The sequence below is a fragment of the Zonotrichia leucophrys genome, chromosome 2, assembly GCF_028769735.1.
Source record: "Zonotrichia leucophrys gambelii isolate GWCS_2022_RI chromosome 2, RI_Zleu_2.0, whole genome shotgun sequence".
Lineage (NCBI taxonomy): Eukaryota > Metazoa > Chordata > Aves > Passeriformes > Passerellidae > Zonotrichia > Zonotrichia leucophrys.
The window spans coordinates 126,851,563-126,875,516 of NC_088171.1; the positions used below are offsets into that span (position 1 = coordinate 126,851,563).

Consider the following 23,954-nt stretch of genomic DNA (forward strand, 5'->3'; position numbering starts at 1 on the left):
TTCTTATTGTCTGATTAAGTCTACCTGACCAGTGTTGTTGGTAGGTACATTCACAGCTGAAGAAGTAGCCAGATAGCTTAAGTTAAAATAATACTTTCCTGGAGCACAAGACCACTCTAATGAAGACTAAGTACTGAAGGTTGTGCCAAAAATTAATGCCAACTTCAGTCTATGAAAACATATGTTTAAGGTGGAAATGTATGCATATTGGCAAATGCAAATTTAGAATAGCACTGGAGCTACTCTAAATTTACACCCAAATATGAGGTTTGGGTAGTCTTACAGAAATCTTGATATGTGCACTAAAGATCAAAACAAAAAATGCTCTGTGAGAACTGGTGTTTCTTGGGAAATGGAGAATAACAAAGAGTGATACATAAATCAGTGACACCTCTTCTGTCTTATACTTCAGTAAATCTCAGTCATCTAATTTCATAAGGGATGTAGCAAAAATGGAAATGGTCCAGAAAAGAATAGGACAATGAAAAAATTAGAGTCCTGGAACAATTTTAATATGAGGAGAGAGAGCTGTAACGTACAGATCTATTAGGTGGGAAAGAAGATATGTGGAATGCTGTTATGGAAATGCTCAAAACAATTAATGATAGGGAGAAAAGGAACAGCCAGTAATGATAGGGAGGAAAGGAACGGCCAGTAACACTGGGAAGTATTTTCCATTTATAAAAGAGAGGACTTAAGTAATTTAGGTAAAGGTTATTAGATATCATAGATATTGATAATTTTTTTTTATTATTATTAGAAAGCTGCAGAGGTAGAAAAGGATGGGTCCCATTAAGGACTTTGTGTCTTTAATAGGGGCACTCATCTTTGACAGAAAGCACAACCTAAGTGAGGCATCAAGTCTGGAAAGCCAGACTGTCAAAGGTGAGGAACTTTATGAACAAAGGAGTTGAGAGGAATTGCAATGTCTAAATCCTGTGGTATTTTGAGAATGGATTTAAGTATCTCTGTCAGATTTTCTTAAATTAATAAAGTAAGTCTTTATATTTTATCTTACATTTATGCCATGATATTTTAAAAATTGTCTATCTATCTATGTATCTATGTATCTATCTATCTAATCCATCCATCCCTCCATCCCTCCATCCATCCATGTGTAAATTCTCTCCCAAAATAAGTCTCAGATAGAAAAATTATTTTCTTTTTCTTGTAAGTCATAGTATTGAGGATTTTTCCATTTGTGAAAGTGAAAAATGGAATATAGCTAAATATATAAATATAACTAAACTAATAAATTTGAAACAAATCTGGTGATAATCACTGTTTTTTTATTACAGAACATGAGATACATTTACTCTGGATGTGACATAATCATATCAGAAAAATTATTTTTAGATTAATTTAAATAAATTGGGACACTATCTAAAATTTTCCTGTTAGGAGCCTATGAATAATATAGCTGGGTAGTCTAGAGATACAGGGCTGAACAGAAACTGTTTTTGTTCAGTAAAACAGTCTAAGGAGCTAACAAAGTCCCTAGAACTGGATGACAACCCTAAGAAATCTGCTTTGGCGCTTCCACTGTGCCTAGGCATACATTAGGAGAGTTTCTGAAGCATATAAAGGAAAATGAGAAAGAGAAAAAAATAAACAAAACCAAACAGACCAAATCAACCAAAAAAAAAACTTCAAAAAACCAAGTGAAAAGGTAAAAGCAACACAAATGAATTTTTCTTTTAAATATAGGAGGACCTAAATAGAAAATCCAGTTCCCATTTTCAGTGTCAGTTTTGGTACAGACCAGTTTTGGGATGAGGGCCACCTGCAAAACTTGGAATTGTTGCGAGTTCAGTTTCCAAAATGCCACCCACCTCTCTCCCAGTGTGAGTGATTCTAGAGTTTCAGTTGCATGTAATCCTTCAAACAGACACTCTAACAGGTCACAGAGCCTGCAGAGAGTCAAACAAATGCAGGGTACCATGGGGACTCACATGTCTCCATTTTGGCCTGTGTCTGTGGCTAAACAAACTTGTCACATTGTCTCGGTATATTGGTATATTTTAGGCAGGGGCAAAAACCTTGGCAACATCTGCCAGTAAATTTCTACAGAAGAATTTCTGAAATAGAATCACCTTCAGACACTAGCCTTCGAAGGAAATGGTTTTTCACTATGCTGAATATTAAAATAACTATTTAAGGATGAAGTAATCTCAAAATTAAAATGTAGATAAATGCATGAAACTTTTACTTTTCCCCAACAAAAGATTAGGAAATAAAAACATATAGAAGTGAAGGCCTGAGTGATCACAGAGATGTTGCATGATTATCTCTGAGACTGCAAAAGTGCTTCACCTGTAGAAAATAACAAATACAGATCAAATTATAGATGGATAGAAATAAAATTATTCTTAGAAAAGGTAATAAAAGGTTTTGTGCTTATTGTTTTCTTTAAACTGGTCATTTCTCATACTACTTAGAGTATTATTTTCCTTGAGTATTATTTATAAAGCACATATCTATCACTGTCAAACACATCTGTAACACATAAACAGTATTGTGAAGTACTTTCTAAATTGCCACATGAGAAAAATTATTTATGGAGAAGCTATGTAGTGCTAAAGTAGACAGTATACTACTGTCTACTTTTTGAGTAGACATGAATACTACTCAAAAAACTCCTCAACCCCAAAACAAGGTATATGCTACAAATTATGTTAAGCAATAACTAATATAATCAAAGATGTATTTTACTTTAGAAAGGATATTGGTCCACTCGGAAATTATTACTTTAGAAAGGATATTGGTCCACTCGGAAATTATGGTTCAAGCCAATGTCACAAAAGGTGCCCAATCAAAAATATGTTGTCTTTGATTCCAGTATAAGAAAATTTCTTGAATTTCTATTGTATTAAAAATAATTTGCATAACATTTGGTAACTGCCTAGGTAGTCCTACCCACAGGATAAAGGAATGTAAAATTCAGTGGGAAAGCATATTTAACCATAAATTTATATTTGTTCTCCTATTGATTTTTTTCTTTGGCTGTTTTCCAGACTCTATGATAATATACCTTGTTAAAATGTTTGGCCTAAACTTACTTATCCCAGAAAACTAATGGAACAGAAGAGGAGGTTTTATCATGAATATCTGATTTTGTGGCCTCTTAGTAATAGAGAAATGAAGAATTATCTTCCTCTTGAATGCTGACAAGATGCTAAGCTTAATTCTCAAAATCATGCATGTATAAGCTAAGAATTTACCTCCCTGGAAGTACCTATTGACTTCATAAAGGAACTAACATGGTTAGTGGGTCTGGCACTTCAGAAAAGGTACAAGTCTCCTGGTTTATGGATAGGAAAAAAAATACGTCCAAAAATTCTTTTGAAGGGAATTCATGCTTTTTAAAAGCATAGCAATTAATTTATTTTAAAAAATTAAACAATAGTCAATCTATTCCACTTCTTATTCCAAAGTTGATGTGATGTAAAAATTTACTTCAAAGTGAAAAGAGTGAGAATAGACTAAGAACTTCAAAGAAATGACCTGAAGGTTACAGGCTCAGGGGAAACTCCATTGACAGAGGCAGAATTGCCTCAGCAGTGATGCTGGCCTTCTTCATTAGGCAGACTTCAAAGACACCTTTTATAACAAAGGGTAGTATTTAAAAAAAAAAACAACCAAAAGTTAAAAAAAAAAACAAACCTCAAACCAAAACCAAAAACCAAAAACCAACCAGAATCACAAAAATCCAAAACCAAACCAAATAAAAAATCCTGGTAGGAACGCAGGACAGAAAAAAAGAACAATAGTTTTAAATATTAGTATTTTGACCACTTTCAATAGCACAAATTTTCTATATTATATTTATTCAGCCATAAATTGGAATACAATAATGAGGGTATTTATATCCACTAGATTTTATCAGTGTAGAAGAGCAAGGTTTTATGATCAGGTCTTTGTCTTGATCATTTTACTTCTGTTCATGGAAAGAATAATATCACTACTCATCTGATACAGATTTTGAGGTGACAGCTTGTTTTTTCTGTACCATTTCTCTATAAACATTTCATTCCTTAAGCCCATGCCTCCTCTTGGTACTTCATCCTTGACATTATTAAGGTTTTTTCCAACATGATGAGACATAACTGGTGAGGCAGAAACTTAGAGTGTGTCACATAAATTACTTCATTATTTTTCTTTCAAAACATAGAAGAATCTTTTGTTTCAGGTGCACAGAAGGTTCTCATCAGCTTTGTCTGAAAGCTGTAGGTTTGAGGTGGATCAGGGCAGTGCTTGAAACATCACTTAAGAAATGTATTCATGTATAAAGTGACAGATTTTTTTTATATCAGAAATTGAATTTTAGTTGACAATGTGTTCTAATATACTGTGGTGTAAGAACAAAGCATGATGCTTTTGATATACTAATTAATTTAAAAATATTTATTTTTATTAATTAATTGAAAACCTTAGACTTGTAAAAGTTAGAATGCCTGCACCAAAGCTTTAAACAAAATGCAGTTTAATGCAATGAAATCATCTGGTGTTCCACACACTTTTTAATTTTCCCAAAGATGTCAATGCAGATAACTTCAGCTAAGGTTCAAGATTATGGAAAAAATCAATTTTCTCAGTTTCTCTCTACTTCCTCCATCTTCAGAGATTTTATGAGCATGAGGTTTTCATTTTTATTAAGATATTCTAAAGCAAAACAGAAATACTTTTCATTTAAAAAGAGATCAGAAGATCACTATCAGAAAATGTTTGCTGGCGTTTCACAAAGCTCACTATTACAAAGATGCATTCCAATGTGTGATCTGCTCCTATTTATATTTTCAGAGCTGGAGAAAAACTGAATCTTTCTTTTGCACTCAGTGTCAAGGAAGAGGGGTCCCCTTACTCTTACTGTGGCTGGATCCTCTTGAGCAAATGATCCAGAAAGTGCTGCAGGGCTGCAGTCAGAGACTGCTCTGACTTTGTGCTGTCCTGGAGATGATCAGCTGAACACACACATCAGCACCAGCCTTTGTGCTTTCTGTTTCTTCTGTTCAGGTGCTATACAATTCCTGCTTTTGTTGAAGATTCGCTTTGTTGATATGCAATTTTCAGAGATGCTCAGAAAGTTCTATTGGACAGTTTTTGGGGTCATTCTTATCTGACTCACTTAACATTTTCGGAGTTTGGGTCTGGAGTTCTTTTAGATCAATGAAGTAATTTCTGTCCAAGTGAGTTTTTCTATGATGAGGTGACTTAGAACTACAAGTACCCTTTTTCACCATATTATCTGTTAAAAGGTAGTAGTAATGTTAGAGTTTATATTTAGTGTTGATGTTAGTATTGTTTATTTATTTATACGATCACTACATGTGTTGGTTTTTTCCAAAACTAAAAAAAACCAGCAACAACAAAAAAAACAAATAATCATGTTTCAAAATAAAAATAAAATATTTTCATACCTTGCTTGGGCAAAAATACCTTAATTTCAAAGTTATGCTTTATAATAAAGTACAAAATATAACAATAGGTAGTAGCAACTTTGGCTGTAATTTAATTTCAAATGCAGTTCTGAAATAAGTAAACATTACTTATTTCAGAACTGCATTTGAAATTAATGTCCGTGGAAAAATATTTAAATTCTTCAAAACAGAATTGTGGATTCTCCTCTTTTATCCCTATTAACTTGCTGATGATCACAGCAGATCAATATTTATTTGTACTGAAAACTTTAAACTGGAAGCCTATATAAATTCTTGATTGCTGATATTAAAATCAATTACCCACCCTCATTCCTACAGTACAGGTCAGTGCCTCTTCACTCAGTTTTGTGAAACTGGCATTATTCACTCACACCAAAGATCGTACAGAGAATATCAGAATATATAAACCAACTAACAGCATTGCCAGTGTCACCCAAATGGCTTGTTAGTAAAAAATTTCTTTGTATGCATACCATTGCTCAGATGGAAGCATCAAATGCACATTAGGGTATCTGTGTGGAAAAATATAAATCAATTAAAGAAATATGGGCACTAGAAGTATTAAACAATGCCAGCAGCTTAATCTCCTTGTACAGTTAGTGAAAGACTTATTTAGTTCTCCTCTCCCTGAATAGCTAGTTACTCACAAAATTGCTGTCTCAAGCAGAAACTCTTAAGGAACTATATTGCAGCTGGATAATTAAGTGTCTTTATCTCTTTGTAAGTGGGCCATAAGGCATTCTATTGCAGCTCACTAATGAGGACCATTTTATGGTATTCTTAAGTGATTTCTTTCAAATGCACAGTGATTTGAAGTATTATTGTTCTTGCCAGTCACTAAGGCTGGATTTATTGGGAAACAAACTTGATAACTGTAGATAATTTATTAGGTATTAAATAATTATGCCCTGGAGAGGGTGAAAGCTCTCTACGTTAATGTCGTTTTCCATGACCAAGTTAATTCCTGCAGCCCTACAGGAGGGAAATTCTGCTTTAAATGATTTATTTAATAAGTAGTTGGATAGCTTGAGTGCTCTTGCTATGCAGTTGTTTGCCTTTCTTACTGCAGACTTTTAGAGGCTTTGTGGGAGGGCAAAGTAATGTTCTATTAGCTGCTAAAACATTTCTATAAATGTTAACCTGAGACATCTAATTGAGTACACCTTTTCCATTTCCTCCCCATATTAAAAGTATTGATCTCAAAATCTTCTATGTAATAAACCTTAGTGCTCCTAACAAATCTGGTACTGGACTAATGCCTAGGCTGTTAGGATCATTGTAGCCCTGATAATTGCATTTCAGCATGGCCTGGTAGTTACTCTGGATTGTACTTAAGAAAGGTTCACACACCACTTTGGGCCTCCCACATGCAGTGAGGACGATGCATGGGGCCATTAAGGTCCAGAGTTTGAGAGCAAAGGCACTATTTTGCTTTTGTCATTTTTCCTTGGAAACAAAGTCCTTCCACTTCTCCATCAAGTCCAGTGACTGTAAGGTCATGGGGTGAATCAAGATCATTGAGCTGCTACAGCAGAATAAACAACTAGTATAACCAACAAACAAAACAACCAAACAACCGAGCAACCAAACAAAATCCCTAACCTTGCCTCCCCCTTTTGCCCCTACAACAAATCCAAATGCTCTCTGCAAGATCTCCCATCTCCCATTTGTTCTGTGGCTATGGAATCAGTCCACAGCCAACAGACATAGCCCAGCCAGCACTGCTCCTGTAAGTGACGTTCTGTGACTGCACCACGTTTGGGATTAGGACTAAGTGCTCCCTTAGACATCCAAAATGTCATGGGTATTATACACATGCTTATATTTTCACAGAGTCTGAACATTTTAATGAAGGCCAGCATTTTCTATTGTCACCATTCAGCAAATGAATGTGCCGAAGAAAAAATTCTAGAGTTTTACTTTCTTTTACCTTCTAAAACACCCATATGAATTGAAGATAAACTCCCAATTGAAGGTAAGCTCCCAGCTGAAGGTGACAAACACCTCCTGCATCTTAAATGAAAGATGCAGGAGGTGCTTGTTACTCATCAGTTAATAGCCTCAATGAAAATATTTTTTAAATTGTTACAGAGGCATAGACATGAAATCAGGAAAAAAAATTGCACCACATAATCCATATGTTCAAATACTGCATAAAATATTGTAACCCGCATTGCACACAAAAAAATCTACAAAGACAGGTGTCTGAGTATGTGAAATATCATTAACTAAACCTATGAGAGATACTTCAGGAGGTGCAAAAGATAGTAGAAGGAGATTGCAGTAGAAATTCCAGGTGGCTTCTAGAGCATGGGTGCAGACTTACACTGACACTTTCAGCTAAGAATGCTGTATCGCCAGCAGGAACACTCTTGTTAAAAGCTAACAAAGGGAATTTGTCCTTCCCGCGGTATGTGTATGGAGTTCCTTGGGATGCTGAATGATGAAAATTAACATGGCTTCAAAAATGTTAACTGGAGAAATTAATGGAAGAGATCTCTTTCAAAACCTATTAAAGATGCAGATATTTCATCTGGTGGAGGAAGAACTTATACTGTAAATTCCTGGATATGCTTTCCTGCGCTTATGCTGCTATCCAATCCTCTGCTTTGAACATCTGTTCATATTGAAATCTTTTTTCAGGCCAGGTGTTAGCCAAGGAGAAAAGTCCTAAAGGAAAAGAAAATAAAAAGAAAATAAGTAATTATGAGTGTATAAGAGGAAAAAAATCTGAAGATGATGGCTGAAAGTAGTGAGGAAGCCCCATGACTTCCAGGGCCCTGATGCAGGCGATGGGACACTGGAGAGGCTGGAGCAGCAAAGTAACCTGGGATATCTAGCCTTACAACTTCATTTGGGAATAGTGGGGGCCTTGATAAAACATTTTTATACACTAGAATCTGCAAATTTATAATCTATAAACATGATTATGGAGCAATAGTTCCCAGAACAAAAATATTTTATTTCAGTATGTCAAAATGAACTTCCCAAGTTGCCAATGGCCTGCTCTTCTTGTCATATTCACAGCAATGTTGCAAAGAAATATTAGTTTTCAAAGCATTTTGTTGAATACATATTTTGTTGAAAGGAAAGTGCCTGTCCAAACTCCAGTCCTAAGCTTCCTTTCACCTCCCTAGTAAACAAACATGAGTACACAATCATACACAATGACGTATCTGAGAAGACTGCTGGACTCCAAGACATAAAGAAACAGCTTTCATGCTAATATCCCCCCATTTTATTTTGTTTTCTTAAGATTTTCATACTTTATGGAGATGAAAATAAAACATAGAATTAATAAATTAGGAAATAAAGTTGACATTGGAGAAAGTTTTGAATCAGGTGGTGATAGTTTGTCTTTATAACAATTAGAACTGTGTGGTAACTAAGTATAAATTCACATTTAAAACTTTTAGTTGACTAGCTAGATGCATAAAAAGCTCCTGATATTTTATCAAGAATAAATACTGCAGTGCTTTTTTATTACGTACATCTCAATTTTTTATTTTAATTTTAATTTTTAATTTTCTAATTATTTTTTCAATGGTTATATTGAGTGACAGTGGTAGCTTTAGTAATCCAGAAACATGTTTTGTGGAAGAAAAATGGATCGTGTGTAATATGTATTGCATGAAAATATGTTTTTAAGTCCGTTTCAAGAGGGACCCAAGTGTGCTCTTGCATAGCTATCATTTCAGTTCCTTGTAGTTATCAGCAGAGCATACCTGAGCTGAAATCAGCCTTCAGGTTTGTGCTTTTTCTTCTGGTTTGTGTAGCACTTGCAACACAAAGGTGTTGTCATGGGGTTGCCTTATTGCAGGCAACATTGGGTGTCACAGCCAGCTATTAGGTTGCAGTTTAATACTTGTTCTCAAGTGGAGGTTGGTATATGTGAGACAAGGACACTGAAACAGCACTGTCCTCTGGCTGTAAGTCAGCAGAAACTGTAAGTCTTTGAATATTTTTCCTCCTCAAAACAAAACAAAAAAAATCTTCACCTTATTCTGTCAGATTTGTTTGTGGTTGCTGTTGCTGGGACAGGGAACATATATCCATGTGTGGGCAGTGTTCCAGGCCTCCTCACTGGGTAACAGTTTGAGTAACATCCTTTGCATAACATTAACAAACTGTTCTGGATTTGATTCTTTACAAGCCAGGCATTATTTGCCATTGTAACTGGAATTTTGTTGGTCCACAGCAGCTGCACCCAAATGGCTGGGAAAGAGGTCAGAGACAGAGGGTCACCTACAGAAATGCAGGATTCCCCACAATATGTCTGGAACAATGACAAGATCAAGGCAAAATTTATTTGCAGTCAGGATCTAGACAGAAACCATCATTTGGCAGTCCTTGTATGACCCTGTCCTGGAATGTAGCAGCTTTAGGTAAAAACCACCAATTTACAACCTTCTTTTTGATTTTTTAGGAGCTGCTCAACATGGGCCATAATTTTTACCTCAGATGGTTTTGATAGTGCAGCTAAAATTTAGGTCACTTATATATGACAATAAGATATGGAAGAAGACTTTTCCTATCTGAATTCAAAAGCTTGAATGGTTTTTTAAGTGCCTTTTTGTTACTTCTAGTCTATAAGAAAGTTATATTTCTGTAAATAAAACATTGAAAAAATGAAAATATAATAATTCATTCAGACACTAAAGAAATCTCTGCATATCTGTCCAAATAAGTCACCATCATGCAGAAAAACAAACAGCTTCTTTTCATTTGTTGTCAGTGTCACTAAAGGACATAAGAGTCTAGTGATTAACTCAGTCTCAACTGATTTCACAATAGCAGCTCAGATATCAAAAAATTTAGGAATTATGGATTGCAATTTATTGATTCAATCGACATAATGAACTGCATTTTAACATTCTTTATTGCTTATAGACAGGGTGTGCAATTCACCAGGTATCTGATGGAGACCTGAAAAGTAATGAGACAACTTAACTTTTTCAAAACCAACCAGAAATATAATTAAAAAAATCAAGTAGATTATTTTATTTTTTCCTAGTTGAGATGAAATTAGATAATTTACAAGTAGCTAGAAAGAACAGATATTTTATGCTTTCAATTTCATATTCCTAGAGGAGAATACTAGATTAGTAAATATTTCAGAAGCTATTTTTTCTTAACAGTCAGTTGATATTTCCTTACACCTGGGAAAAAATGAAAACATTCTCTATTTGTGATAGCGATTAGGAAATAAACTAATTAACTATTAATTTAATTTTACAACTGATAGCAGAAAAATAGTCTCACTCTACACTGGGCACACATAGCTATCAATCAGTTAAATTTCCATGACTATTGATTTGGGGAAAAGCCCTATATATCTGAGCTCTCTCACTTGCAAGCACAGGTAAGCCATTCTAACAAAAGTGGAGGGGCTGCAGCCTCAGGTGCTGACCCCAGCTTTCTGCTGATGGTTAATATCCTGGGAGCAGGTGCAGCAGAACACTGCTCAGCCCTGGTGCTGTGTCGGGTTCTGAGTTGTTGTTGCCATAATGGCTCCTGAGGTATTAAAAAATCCTTTTTCCCAGCCCCACGCTTGAGGAAGAAGTCGAGATTCCTCAGCTCTGGTTTTCAAGGTTGTTTATTTTCTCTTATCTAATACATTCCTTTTTGGATCAGTGGAGGTCTGTCCAGCAGGTCAGGTTAGGGCACACTGACTGCCCTCAGGGTGCTGTTATCTTTCTATACTAAAAACTACATGTACTTTATTTACAATAATTTTCAATACCTTTTACTTATGTTAGACAGTCAGTCTCTACCCTTAACCAATCCAAAAGTGCCACCATCACAACAGAAGATGGAGGACAAGAAGAAGAAGGAGAAAGACAGGGCAGGCCCAGATTCCTCCATCTTGCCTCCTGAACCCCCATTCTAAAAACCCCAAAATTCTACTTTTTCACCCTGTGACAAATTCACTATCATTCTATTCAAACACTTGTGGCTTGTAACTCTTTGCACAAAGTTGATAATTTTTTCCATGGGTTAAAATTGAGGGCACAGGTGTCTTTGACTCCATGTCAAGGTCTCCGTGCCCCCTGCCGGAGTCTGAAGTCCTCCAGGGCAGTCAGAGGAATTTCCTGGGTTCTGACAGGGCTGCACAGCCCATGGGTTAGCAGAGACATCATTGGTCTGGGTTCCTGTTCATCATCCACAGGGCCTGGGCAGTTATGGATGGCACTTCCTCTACTGTCTGGACTCCGCTCGTCACCCAGGGCACTGAGGAAAAGGAACAGCTGAAGGACTGATAATGGAAAGAAATAATTGCTATCAAGTATGAGAAAACAGATAGCATAGCCCAAGGAGAAAGTTATTGGGCTAAAAATTACCCAGAAGACTTTTGGACGTGCAGTGAAAACGTTATTGTTGGTTCTCCTTCTGCTCAGGGAAACAGGGCTTTCCACACATTGATTTAAAGGAGCATGACCAGTTTATACATCCAGCGAAGGCAATCAGAAAACCCTCCCAGGTTCCAAATCTTGGCTAAGCATTCAGGTTTAAAAAATTATAGTATTATTTTTCTTGACATAGACTTATCTTTTTCTTCAGGTACATAAAACTCTGTCATAAGAATTGTATATGAAAACAGCTAAACAAACATTAGAAGTTTGTGCAAAGTCAATATCTTGAAGCTGACTAAGGAATTTAATGGTTACATATTTTGTTTTAGAACTAACTTACTTGAACTTTCTTAATTTAAAAAAAATGTACTTACACATCTACCATATGTGAGCCAATACATCATTCAGGGACTTAATGTATAAAGGATTCAAGGCCTATGTAATGTTGTAGAAAAAAATAGTCTGGAGTTATAGTACGTAGAAGTAGTTTGGAAACTCTATGGAATATTAAGTTAGAAAAACAACAGCAAACCTTAGAGAAAACATATTTTATGCTAAAAGCACATAAGCAGTGACATTCCTGAGTATTAATTTTCTGTCAAGTTTGGGCTGTTTTTGCAAATTACAGTGTAATGTATTAAGAAAACCTAAACTTTGGCTAGTCATGCTTAATATACTGTGCTGCAGTCTGTAATAGTATAGGTCCTTGTGAAGGAGCTGGGCTTTTCTTCCAGTGGGAGCACCAGCTCCTGAGAAAGGAGTGAGAGGCACTCAAGGAAAGCCATCTTCTCCTGGCTACAGTGGGATAAAACCCCAAACGGGTATTGGATTGCTTAGTTTTTAGGAAATTATACGTTTGCTCTCCGTCTGACCTCAGCTACTTCAGCTGTCTAAGAGGAAAGATGGCCATATCTATGACATTTATCTGTCTTTTCCAACTTCATCTCTCACACAAACATCCTTTTTACTATATTTCTTTTATTTTTAAGTATGATAATTTATTTCTACGGACAATTCCTAGAGATCCATCTCTTTGGAAAGTTACCAAAGCTATTTGCTCTGATATTAAAATCTTACCTTGTTTAAAATTTTAATGATATAAACTTTAAGATATACTCATGATTTATTTTGTCTAAGTTTCAGCTAGAAAGGACCCAAATTCAAATTTCCTTTATTGAATCTTAATGGTTATTTCCAAGTGGTTTTCAATGTGTGTATAACACTCATATAAGAGGTAAGATAATCTTGCTGCATACAGCTAATAAAAGTGTTTTAAGACTGAAGAAAATGAGCAGTGCCTCTGCACCACTAAATATAATTTTGAGACAGGAGAGACTGATGTCTCCAGTTGAAACAACAGCATTAGAGAAATTCAGGCCAGAAAGAATGGGTCTATTCTAAGGCCCTCTGAAATCAATGAGAGGCTTTGCTGTAACTCCTCTAGGTTTTGGCTCCAGCCCCAAGTAATTATTCAGGTTGGACTTTGGCCACAGATACTGACACCATCTGCTTACAAAAAGTACCATGAGGTCTTTAATTAACACAAATCACGAGGGCCTCGGTTCTATGTCTTATCTCAAAAAATGTCACTTTTGAGAGAGTACACAATTGATGTGTACCTTGCTAAGGACCTCACTCCCTGCCATCTCACAGGGAAGTGTGCAATCTACAGCATTGCCAACACTATCTTTTCCAAATATGTCTAAGTTTCAAAGCCACTGATTTCCTAATCAAATTTCATATGCAAATATATAAATTAGGTTTGATTTTTGTTGAGAGTGCTGAATAAAAATAACAAACATGAAGCAAATACATGGGAAGGGGAGAAGTAAGGGATTTTGTTTCTTAAAATAAAATTTAAAAATAATAATATGAAAACACATAAAAGGGAAAGAATAATATAATTTATGTGCAAAATGCCTACTTAGAGAGCAGTGTAGTCTTACACTCAGGATTGGATTTTTCGCTATTTTTCTATTTTCACCTTTTCATGGAATGACTGAGTAAAATGTTTAACTTTTTTTACCTCAATTTCCCCATCTGTGAAATGGTATTAATACCAAGCGCTCTGGCAGGAATTTGCCATCCTAAAATACTGCTTTGAGGTGTTCAAAGGGAAGATAGTACTTCCAACTGCACGCCCTTGGCATTATTCTCACCACCTCTGGCCCATGTAGTCCCACACACTGTGTCAGGCCATTGCCCAGTTACACATCAGTATCAGCTTTGCCCAGAGGCCATTTCACTCAGAGTAAATGAGATGTAGTCCCTTTTGTATCTATAACTCACACTTTCAAGCCAAAAATGAAAAAGAAGTATCTTTCACCAAAGGATGAGTGTGTCTGGAAGACTTAAATATTGTATCCTTATTGTAGGGATTAATGAGTGCTGGCCCGAACCCTGCACATCACTTAAGGACATGTTTAACTTTAAAAATCTGAGTAGGCAGATGGATTTCCATGGGAATACTGATGTGCTTAAAATATGTGCTGTTGGAATAGAATCATATCCTTCACTATTGTGAGGGGTCATGCTACTTTTGTTTGTGAGAGTGAAGAACACTCTCAGATGTTACTCCTTCTACAGGGAATTTCCTGGTTGTTCAAGACTGGGATTCTCAACATTTTGCACTCCTGATTTCTCAGCCCAGACTCATATATACATGGTCTGTCTGTAATATACAGGATCAAGATCTGCACTGGTGTTATAACATTAACTGTTCCCCTGTGCTGAGCCAAAATGAGTTCTATAAATCTTGCCTCAAGACACCTGACCTCAGTAGCACTGTTTTTTTCTTTTATTCTATTTAGCAAATTTTATGAATGTAGGTAGGAAAATAATTAAATTATTCTCTACAAAATAAATAAATTTAAGCAAGCAGCTGCCTTGCCCCAAGCTCCTGTGCTGCTCAAAGGTTATTACCTCATGAACAGCACAAACTCTCTCCTTCCAGCATTGCTGTCTTAAGTGAGCATCTGTGTCAGATCACAACACTGAACATGTTTTTCCACCTTTATTTGCCATCTCTGGGGCATTCTTTGGCAACCTTGAGGGTACATCTTTAGTCAGAGGCAACACCTGCAGGGGCACAGAGCTTTGCACTCAGAAAGAATATGCTGTGTTACCTCTCAGCAGACAGGATGCTCTGTTTAGCTATTTGTATCATGACTTCTTCTGGTGCCTACTTCTGCCATCTGTCCAAAAGCTTCATACTAGCTCTTTACTAGAATTTGCCAAATGCGTGAACTGTGTAAGAAACACAGTGCAATTTTTACTGTCCATTTTTAAAAGGGATGTAGTGTGCAAAAGTGGACTTCCTAGATACAGAAATGCTTAAGACTGGTGTTGTAACTTATATTATCATGTCTTTTGTTTTGCAGTTTTACTAAAGAATGCAAAAAAGGAAGAAGAAAAGCCATTTAGAGACTGTGCAGATGTATACCAATCTGGAGTTAACAAAAGTGGGGTCTACACTATTTATATTAACAATGTGTCAGATCCTAAAAAGGTAAAGACTGGGTTTATTTTCTTGTTTGTTAATACGACATTGCTCTGAACAGAAAGGAGTGTTTTGAGCCTTTATTTAAGTTATCATTCCACAAAATATTGTACTGGTATAAAAAGCTTGTCTTCCCTTTAGTCTTTAATAAGTATAATAGACTGAGAAAATGATTAACTGTATTATTCCAGACATTCTTCTTTCCCGCTGACAGAAAATCCTTCCTAAGTTCCAATGTACACTCAATAGTTGACTCACTTCCTCCCACTTGGCAAGCCCAGTTGAATCAGACTATGGCTGCAAATAAATCTACAATAAAATTTAGAAGTGAATTTGTAAAGTGTGATAATGAGGAAGCTGATCTTGGGGATTATCTGGTAGCACAAGAAAAGAAGGAGCAGAATGAGTAGTTTTTAAAGATAAGGATTTAAAAAAATTCTGCTTCTTGTGTAGGGGACAGGGAAAAGCAGGTTTGGCTGTAAAGAACACAACATGCTGAGTGCCAGCACTGCTTGAAATTATGAAGCGTGTATAATCCCATCCTTCTCAAAAAAGAGACTTGGGAGGGGGTTTCTTTTATGCAAATGAAACATTGGTCTGTATAAGAGATTATTTTCTTGCAAGGCTTTTGTTGCTAAGGTACCTGAGTCAGGAACTGAGAGGATGACCTAAACCCAGCTTGTCTGTGGGGGAATGTTGGCTGTCCCTCTGACAGGGCACTGTTGGAGCAGCCACCAAGGGTAAAGGCTGATTACCTGGGAAATACAGTGGTGGCCATAAAGTGGGCCAGACAGGAGGGAGGAAACCACTTCTGTCTGGTGAATTTATTCTTACTGCACTAAAATGGTGACCCTGCAAACATAAAAATACTGTAAAAAATATTACCAATATTATTGTTTATAGTAATATTATAATCATATTAAGATATGCTAACGTTGCTCCTAAGTGGAGTTTGGTATTACAAAAGCCCTTTGGAAGCCTGTAAACATCAAGATGTCCTAGTTTAGTGAGGAAATAAAGTTCATTAGGCCATGAGTAGAATTGGGGTGGGAGAGCTTTATGGGCCAAGACCAACATAATTCTGGAAAATGTGAATAGGAAAATAATTGACATGACATAAAAGGCAGATATCCCTGAAAGCATAACTGAGCAGGACAAGAATAATAAAAGAAATTCTGTAGATGCTGCTCTGCTCAAAAAGAGATGTAACATATGTATCCAAATCAGATGTACCAATTGGCAGTAGTTTTCTTAGCCTTACTGAAGCTCAAGGACTATAACCAGAAGCTGGACTGCAATTAAAAACAGTGGTTAACTGGAAACTGTGACACTCATGCTTCTGGTATATTTACCTCAAACCCATTTTGCTGGCAGTATAATGACAGTGACACAATGGAAGCCATCCTGTGTTTCCACTATATCCCTGGTTACAGACACTGCTATCAATCAACACAGGTACCACAACTCAGCTGGTGCCATCGCATTAAGTTTTACTGGAGGGTTCTTGTTTTAGCAAGAAAAGGCAGGAGTGTGTGTTTCTGTGTGTTGAGGGCATTTCTGATACACCTGTTTCTGTCTTGCCCTAGCAGTAACACAGCAAGAGGTGAGCCCAGACAATTTCATGTTAGTCAAGTGAGGAGTGTGATTGCTTTAACAGGTGTTTCTTCAGACATTAAGGTCATTTAAACAAGCTGCAAGGTAGTGCTGTGCAGATAGCTGAACTAACTCCAGCTGAGATAGCTTCAAAATCACTTCAATGCAACACTGTGCCAGCACTAATCAGCCCAGAGGTAGCACCATGCAGACACAATCAGATTGCTCTGATATCCTGATAGGTACTCCATGGAGACAGACTTGCTTGTTTAAAGCCAGCTTAGTTATCTGGATTACCACAATGCACAGTTCTGGCATGTCTTAGGAGCCCTAATATATTATTATCTTCTGTATTACTCACAGTCACAGCCAACTATCTCATTCATAACAACTTTATACATCAGGCTACAAAATATGCCTTCATTTAATTTTATATTTTCTAAGGGATGCTTACTAGAACCCTGATATTCAATGGAAAATACCTGGTCTTGAACTTGTTGCTCTATGCCAGTGAGGTAGATTTGTGGGGTCTTGGTGTGCATGAACCTAAAATGAAATTTGTAGAAATTTCACATCTTCAATTTAATTTAAAATTCAGCCTATCTCTGAATGATAATTATAAAAGTTTTAATAATTCAGTCCATAAAGGTAAAATAAGTAGAAATAATCCCATATTTGCCTTTAAGGAGCTTGAGAATTTTTACCCATGCATTTAAGGAAGAGCAAGAGTGCAGTATTTTGGATGGTCTTTTATTCTAAGGTTATTTTATTAGTTATAAGATCAGAAACCATAATGCATACAAATTCAGTCACCTTTTTTCTTTCTTTTCTAATAGAGGGTTAAGTATCAGAACACATTAAGTGGTGTTAAATGGCTGAGTGCCTTGATCTTTTCTGGGACAGACAAGGCTAAAGCTATGCACAGTAACATCTACAATCACCATGGAACTCCTGTTGATATGGGCAGGTGTCCGTGTCTACCACTGTGGAAAGTGCCAGACCATACAATGATGGCAAGGGAAAAATGTGCTGCTGGCAAATCTTTTTTCACTATGCCGTTTTCTCTTTCAATTTGATATATTATTCAGAACACTTCAGTCTTTTATAGGTATTTCATTATATTGTACTATGAAAATCCCAACATTTGCATGCATCTTTAGAATGAGTAGTCTTAGTACAGTTGAGGATTTACTGCTTTAAAAATTGGCAGTGGATTCATGGGAGCTTGAAATGACTTACAAGGAAAGTAAATGCATCTTTTAGAAGTTCTCACCATAAATCAGACTAAAGACATTAAATCCTTTAGATAAATGTTTTGCCTCACAGTGGCTTCCCTAAAGAAGGAATAGGGCCAAAATATTTGTCTAGAAAATTGTGGGTTTTCTTGTGGTTACCCTGAATCAAGTTCATGTTTGTCCTGGTATTCTATTTCCTTCCTGCACTTTCACAGGGACTTCACTTGGCATGGCTTGTGCAAATTAAAACAAAAATACTTGCATATTGTTACTCTGACAGCTCCTATGAGTTGGAGAAATTTAGAATGACTTTTCTTGAGGGTACAATATGGTGCTCTAGTCAACTGCAGGATAAATTTTTATTTAATTGTGTTGGATAGTAACCTCCAATTTGTCAAAGCAATACAAAGCTTGAAATTGCCACCCTGCTTAATGGGTTGTCTCTTGCTGATGTGAGTGCCAAAAGCTAAACCTCTTCAGCACTCTTGCATATTGCATTTTTACTTAAAGGCCAGAATGCAGCTTTTAAGAGCACAGACAAATGAAATTTAGGATAGGTGCATCAATATGGCATGGATGAGTCCAGGGCAATGAAATCAGAAAAATTTTCTTGAATGAGTAGCCCTAAGAAAGTTAGATCTTAAAATCAAGTGTCCTAGAAGAACAGGAACAAAAATTACTACTGCTTGTCATATACTAATGAAAGCAAATGCACAAGCAGTATTTAATTTTTTTCATAGTGTATCTTCTGTATTTTTTGAAGGATAATAAGAGTGAAGTGAATAAAATTTAATATTATTTTTTATCATTATATGGATTATTTAAGGTTGATAACAGATTTCAGTCTACACAATATTCTAATATCAAGGATCAACAAAATTTTCCAAATTGTTTCATTATCCTTTGTACACAGAATCTTTAGTATCTAGGTTATAATTTTTTAGTGCAGTGGTGACAGGGTATGATCTTACATATTGAGTATGTATCTTAACTTCTGACCTTGTCTCAAAGACCTCATATCTTGAGCCTATTTCTACCTACATTCTGTCTTATAAGGCAGCTTGCTCTGAGGTCACCTGTCCCATTTTGGGACACTGCCTGGAACACTGTAGGTAATATTACAGTTCAAAGGAAAACAGAATAACTTCATTTGTGATACATTTCAGACTCCTAGGATGAATGTTTTCTGCAAGAATTTTCAAGATTCTCTCTGAGACCAAATGACACTCTGCTAAAAGCTACATGAGGCATTATTATCACTGAGAGAATTACTCTTGTTCATTAAGAGGAAGGGAGTGGTTTGAGGGACAGTGCAGAGAAAATAGAAAAAAGAGCGTGGAGGGAATGTGAAGGGGAAAGCTGAAGAAGTAGAAAGGGATGACTGGGAGATATTCTTGGTGATGTACTGAAAGGAGACATTGCTGGGAGGATTACACTAAACATAATGAGAGAACTGCTTGTTACCAAATGACTGATGATGTCACTGAGGGAATAGGGCATGAGTGCACAGGAAAACATACTCACTTAATACTGTTATTCACAAATTCTTCCTCCCCCAAGATGACAGAATTTCAACTCAAATTTGTTTTATTTTTTGCTTGGATTTTTAAATTTTTCTTTTTTATTTAATGCTGTAGGTCTTTTGTAATATGGAAATTGCTGGAGGAGGATGGACAGTTATACAACACCGAGAAGATGGAAGTCTGGATTTTCAGAAAAGCTGGAAAGAATACAAAATGGTAAGGTGAAAAACATGCAATAGCTGTACAATTCATACAGGTATCAGATTTCAAATACTACTTCTTATTAATCTAAACAGATAATTCCTCCTATAGTGATGTGGTATGGTCCTGCAGTCTTTTATGAACTACCTTTCATCATGTCTGTTACTTTTGAAAATAAGTTTTACTCAGTTAGTTGAGTATTATTGCCCCTGATTTAGAATTTCTCTCAGATCAGTTGCTGAGATTAAAATGAGATAAGGCCAGAACACTGCTGTCTGTCGCTGAAATTTTGACTTGATGTGATGTTCAGAGGTAAAAGGCAAGTAAGGATGTTTCTAAGGCATGGATCTTTTCAGCTGAGAGTAACTCATTCAGAATTTGGAGCAGACAGGAATAAAACTTTTTACTGGGGTTTATCCCAAGTCATACAGCACCTCTGCCAATCAAGTTAATGTATTGGAAATGTTGATACTTAAAATAGCATTACAAGAAAATAAGTAACTTAACAAATTAAAGATGACATGACTTCAAGCAGGCTATTTTGCCTTTGCCAACTCAAAAATATTTAACTCCAATCTAAATAACTTCTTACTTTTTTTCATTCTCTGCCTGATCAAACCTTCTGATGGAGCTCCATTCTCTGAGTCTCTGAGGACTGGCTTGGATTTCAATGACAGTTCTAGTGAAGTTTTCAGCACTGTGTTATCAGCCTGGCAGAGAAATGGGGGTTTTTTACAGTTTTCAAAAAACACTAATGAAAAGACAATTTTCAATGTTTAAAAATAAAAGCATTTAAAAATCTGTAAAAATTTCTATGGAAAAAATTCTGTAGTACAACTTAAAATTTCAGAAATAAACAAAATATCATATTATTGAACCTATTGAACCAAAATCTAATTTTGGATTCTACTGGTGCTTTATTTTCAATATTGCTTGAAAATATAAATAATTACCTGGGTCAGACTACTGCTGTTATGGATTTCTAATTTCTAATTATTTAACTCTATTTAAAATATTATTTTCATTTTAACATCACTTTAATGAATGTATATTATGAAATAGATTACTTGCTCTAGTTAGAGAATAAATAGAGTTAAATATTTAGAAATTTATATTCAAATTGGTATTGTTTTAATTTAGCAGAAAACTTGAAAACTGTTTTACTCGATTTTGGTTCAGAATCAAATAAAATATAAACTATCAAATTGCTTTGGTGAAACAAAATTTGAAGATTCCCCAAGTTTTACTAGTGAGGAAATCAGAATTTGTATGTGCAACTTACATATAGACTTTTTAAAATGTATACATATCACATTAATGATTTTCTCAGCTTTTATCTCCTGAGATTATCTTGGGCAGTGTAATAAATACAGCCCTTTGTAAAGTTTTCCTATGTGGCCTGTTTTTATATATATCCCTTCACATAGTCATTTTCCTCCACTTTTCCTTCACAATAGTGCAGATCTGTAGAGGATTACATTCTGTTGGTTTTGTCTAGTTCAAGCAGCCTGAATTAATTTTGCTTCTCTTTAGGAATGATTTAGTGTTCTAAGGGATCACTTCTTCTACCAAATAAAAATGATGTCTTTTGGACTTTTATTGACAGTTTATCCTATATGTCATGAAGCAAGACAGGATTCATGCTTGCTCAGCTCCTATGAACAGTTTTACCAAAGTAACAATCTTAGGCTCCCCTCTGTGGTTATCATATATTGATAAGTATTGAATGCAGAATGGTAGCGGCTGGTGGACTCTCTGTATTACTGGGATACTTGAAAGCATCTGAACTTCAAGCCAGCAACACCACTGACTTAATTCTTTGGTTGTTCAGAGAGGGTGTGTGGTGTCTGTTGGACCACAACCCCTCTCCTTCCTGACACATCAGCCTGGTCTTTCTTCCAGTGGAAGCTGGGCAGTCTGGTGTGGGAAACACCACGATGGCACTTAGGCTTCCTTGGAGGAGTTGAACTTAATGGATGTTTTCTCAGCCCATCATTCAGATAGAGATTTCAAATTTTGTTAAGATATTCTTCTTGAGCTTATAACTCACTGGGGTCCTAAAGCTAACAGAAAAATATAATCATATAATAGCAGCAACCATAGGTCTCTTGAGCTTCATTTATTTTCAGTGCATTTAGTTCTTATTGGAAAGAAATCTGGAACACTGTTGAAGTTTTTAAGCTATAAGCAAGTACTTGCCAGCTTCTGAGCTGGACAGGAATTCAGGCCACCAGCCTGCACTGCTGCTAAAGGCCCCACAAGTTATTTTGGCTGTTACAGTGTCAGGAGGCCACTGCACATATGCTCTGGCTCTGGACAGATCCTTACAGCAGCTTCCTTGGGAAGGGAGCAGTCTCTGCAAGGGTGACAGCGCTGTGGGCTACAGAGTCACTGACAGCAGGGAGGCACTCCTTGTTTTTAATGCAGTTTCATGCTGTTGTTTTCAGCTTACATGGAAGCATTTCAGTTCTGTTCTGGACACCAGTACAGTAAACAGGTTAAGTGAGAGGTAGGGTAGCCATAAATCTTTTGAGTGGGAAATATATAGCTCCGTTTATACATAAATCGCCACACAGTTGGTGATAGTGCAATAGTGGTACTAATTTTTCCTCCTGTGTGTTTTTTTCTCTGTTTCCACTTGCATTCAGTCTCCAATCTGGAAAATAAAGTAACACTTCCTTTTGTATCTAAAACAACAGCTAATGAGTGCATAACCTTTTCTGCAGATTCACTGTTGTGCAAGGTTGGTTATGTATCTTCTTGCTTAGGGGCATATGTTCCCGGTATCCTCCAATTTTCTTGTTAGTCTTAGGGTGTGCAGTGTAATTTTTACCTTTGTTTCTAAGAATTCAGTTCTGACCGAGAACTCTCTCAGGCCATTTGAGTTTTGTGCGTTCAATACTAATTGGAATAAATTTAGAGGAAACCCCATAAGTTCATTCTTCCATCCTTTCCTTACCAGTATCTACTACATCTGTTCTTTTGCATTTTGCAATGCATTTTCTGTTATACTGTTTGCTGCTTAACAGAAAAAATTGAAGTGGAATAACAAATAATTTCTTTAATGGCAGGTGAGATCACCCTGAAGCAAATTTCAAGAATTTTTCCTATTTTCTTGCCTGAGTAAATGTAAATGTAAAACACTATTAAGAGTTTTTATCTCTAGAGGGGAATATCGCTTAAAAATTATTGCTTGCCATCTGCAAACCCAAGACCCTTTAGAAGGGTGTTTTCTACAAGCTTTCTGTCCAAGATGCAGTTTTTGGCATTTATTACGCAGTTATTAGCAATAATCAAATCTTAGTAAATGGTTAGCTCATGTGCTAACTTGGCTGTCAAGACTTCTTGATCATTTTCCAGTTTTCAGTTCTTGGATGAATGCACCTTTCCCAGTGACTGTCTCCATTTTTGCCAAATTAGGTGATGGAGTATTTAATTCCCTATTCTCTAGCCTTCTAGCATGTCTAGTTTAATAATTCCCATGAAATTCTCTAAATTTATTCCACACTTGATAGCCCAACATTCACTATGAGTTTCCTAGGGGGCCTTCTTTGGGGTTGAGTCTGTTGGGAGTTTCCTCATGTAAATTTTCCTGCTTTCTCTCATTTGAGAAAAACTCTCAATAGGTATTTGAAATTATGTGCCTTAGCCAGCTCACAGCAACCTTTTTCCTAGCCAGTTTTTTTCTTGCGTGTCAGTATTTAATTGTACTCTATGCCTTAATTATTACTTTCCACTCCCTGATGAAAAAAAAACCTATCACTTCTTTTAATCATTCATGTCATGAGCTAGATTAGGATCCCTTGTACATAGTATGCACAAAAATGAATTTCTAAGCTATATGGCAACCACTTCCTATCTTCCTGACCAGCAGCTGTTTTTTCTTTTGGTTTCTTTGAGGCAAGAATGACATTCATCGCTAAATTTCACATTCCTTTAATTTCATGTTCCTGATTAATATCTGAGTCCAACAACAGTTCAGTGCTTAAAACAAGTCTGCTGCTAATTGTTTCAGAAGTCATCAGTAGCATTTGTGTGTGCCTGAAGAACATATCTACAAAACCATTTCCATTCCTGTTGAAGTTTCTTTTTTTTTCCTTTTTTCCATAAAG

At 36.1% G+C, this 23,954-nt stretch overlaps 1 protein-coding gene across 1 annotated transcript in view; it reads left to right on the plus strand.

Annotated features, from left to right (window-relative positions):
* Nucleotides 1-23,954, plus strand: part of ANGPT1 (angiopoietin 1) — a 151,904-nt gene that overhangs the window by 80,445 nt on the left and 47,505 nt on the right. Inside the window, exons 5-6 of the mRNA XM_064703566.1 lie at nucleotides 15,172-15,299; nucleotides 19,756-19,857. Coding sequence (XP_064559636.1) covers nucleotides 15,172-15,299; nucleotides 19,756-19,857 — 230 coding nt within the window. The remainder of the gene's footprint in view (nucleotides 1-15,171; nucleotides 15,300-19,755; nucleotides 19,858-23,954) is intronic.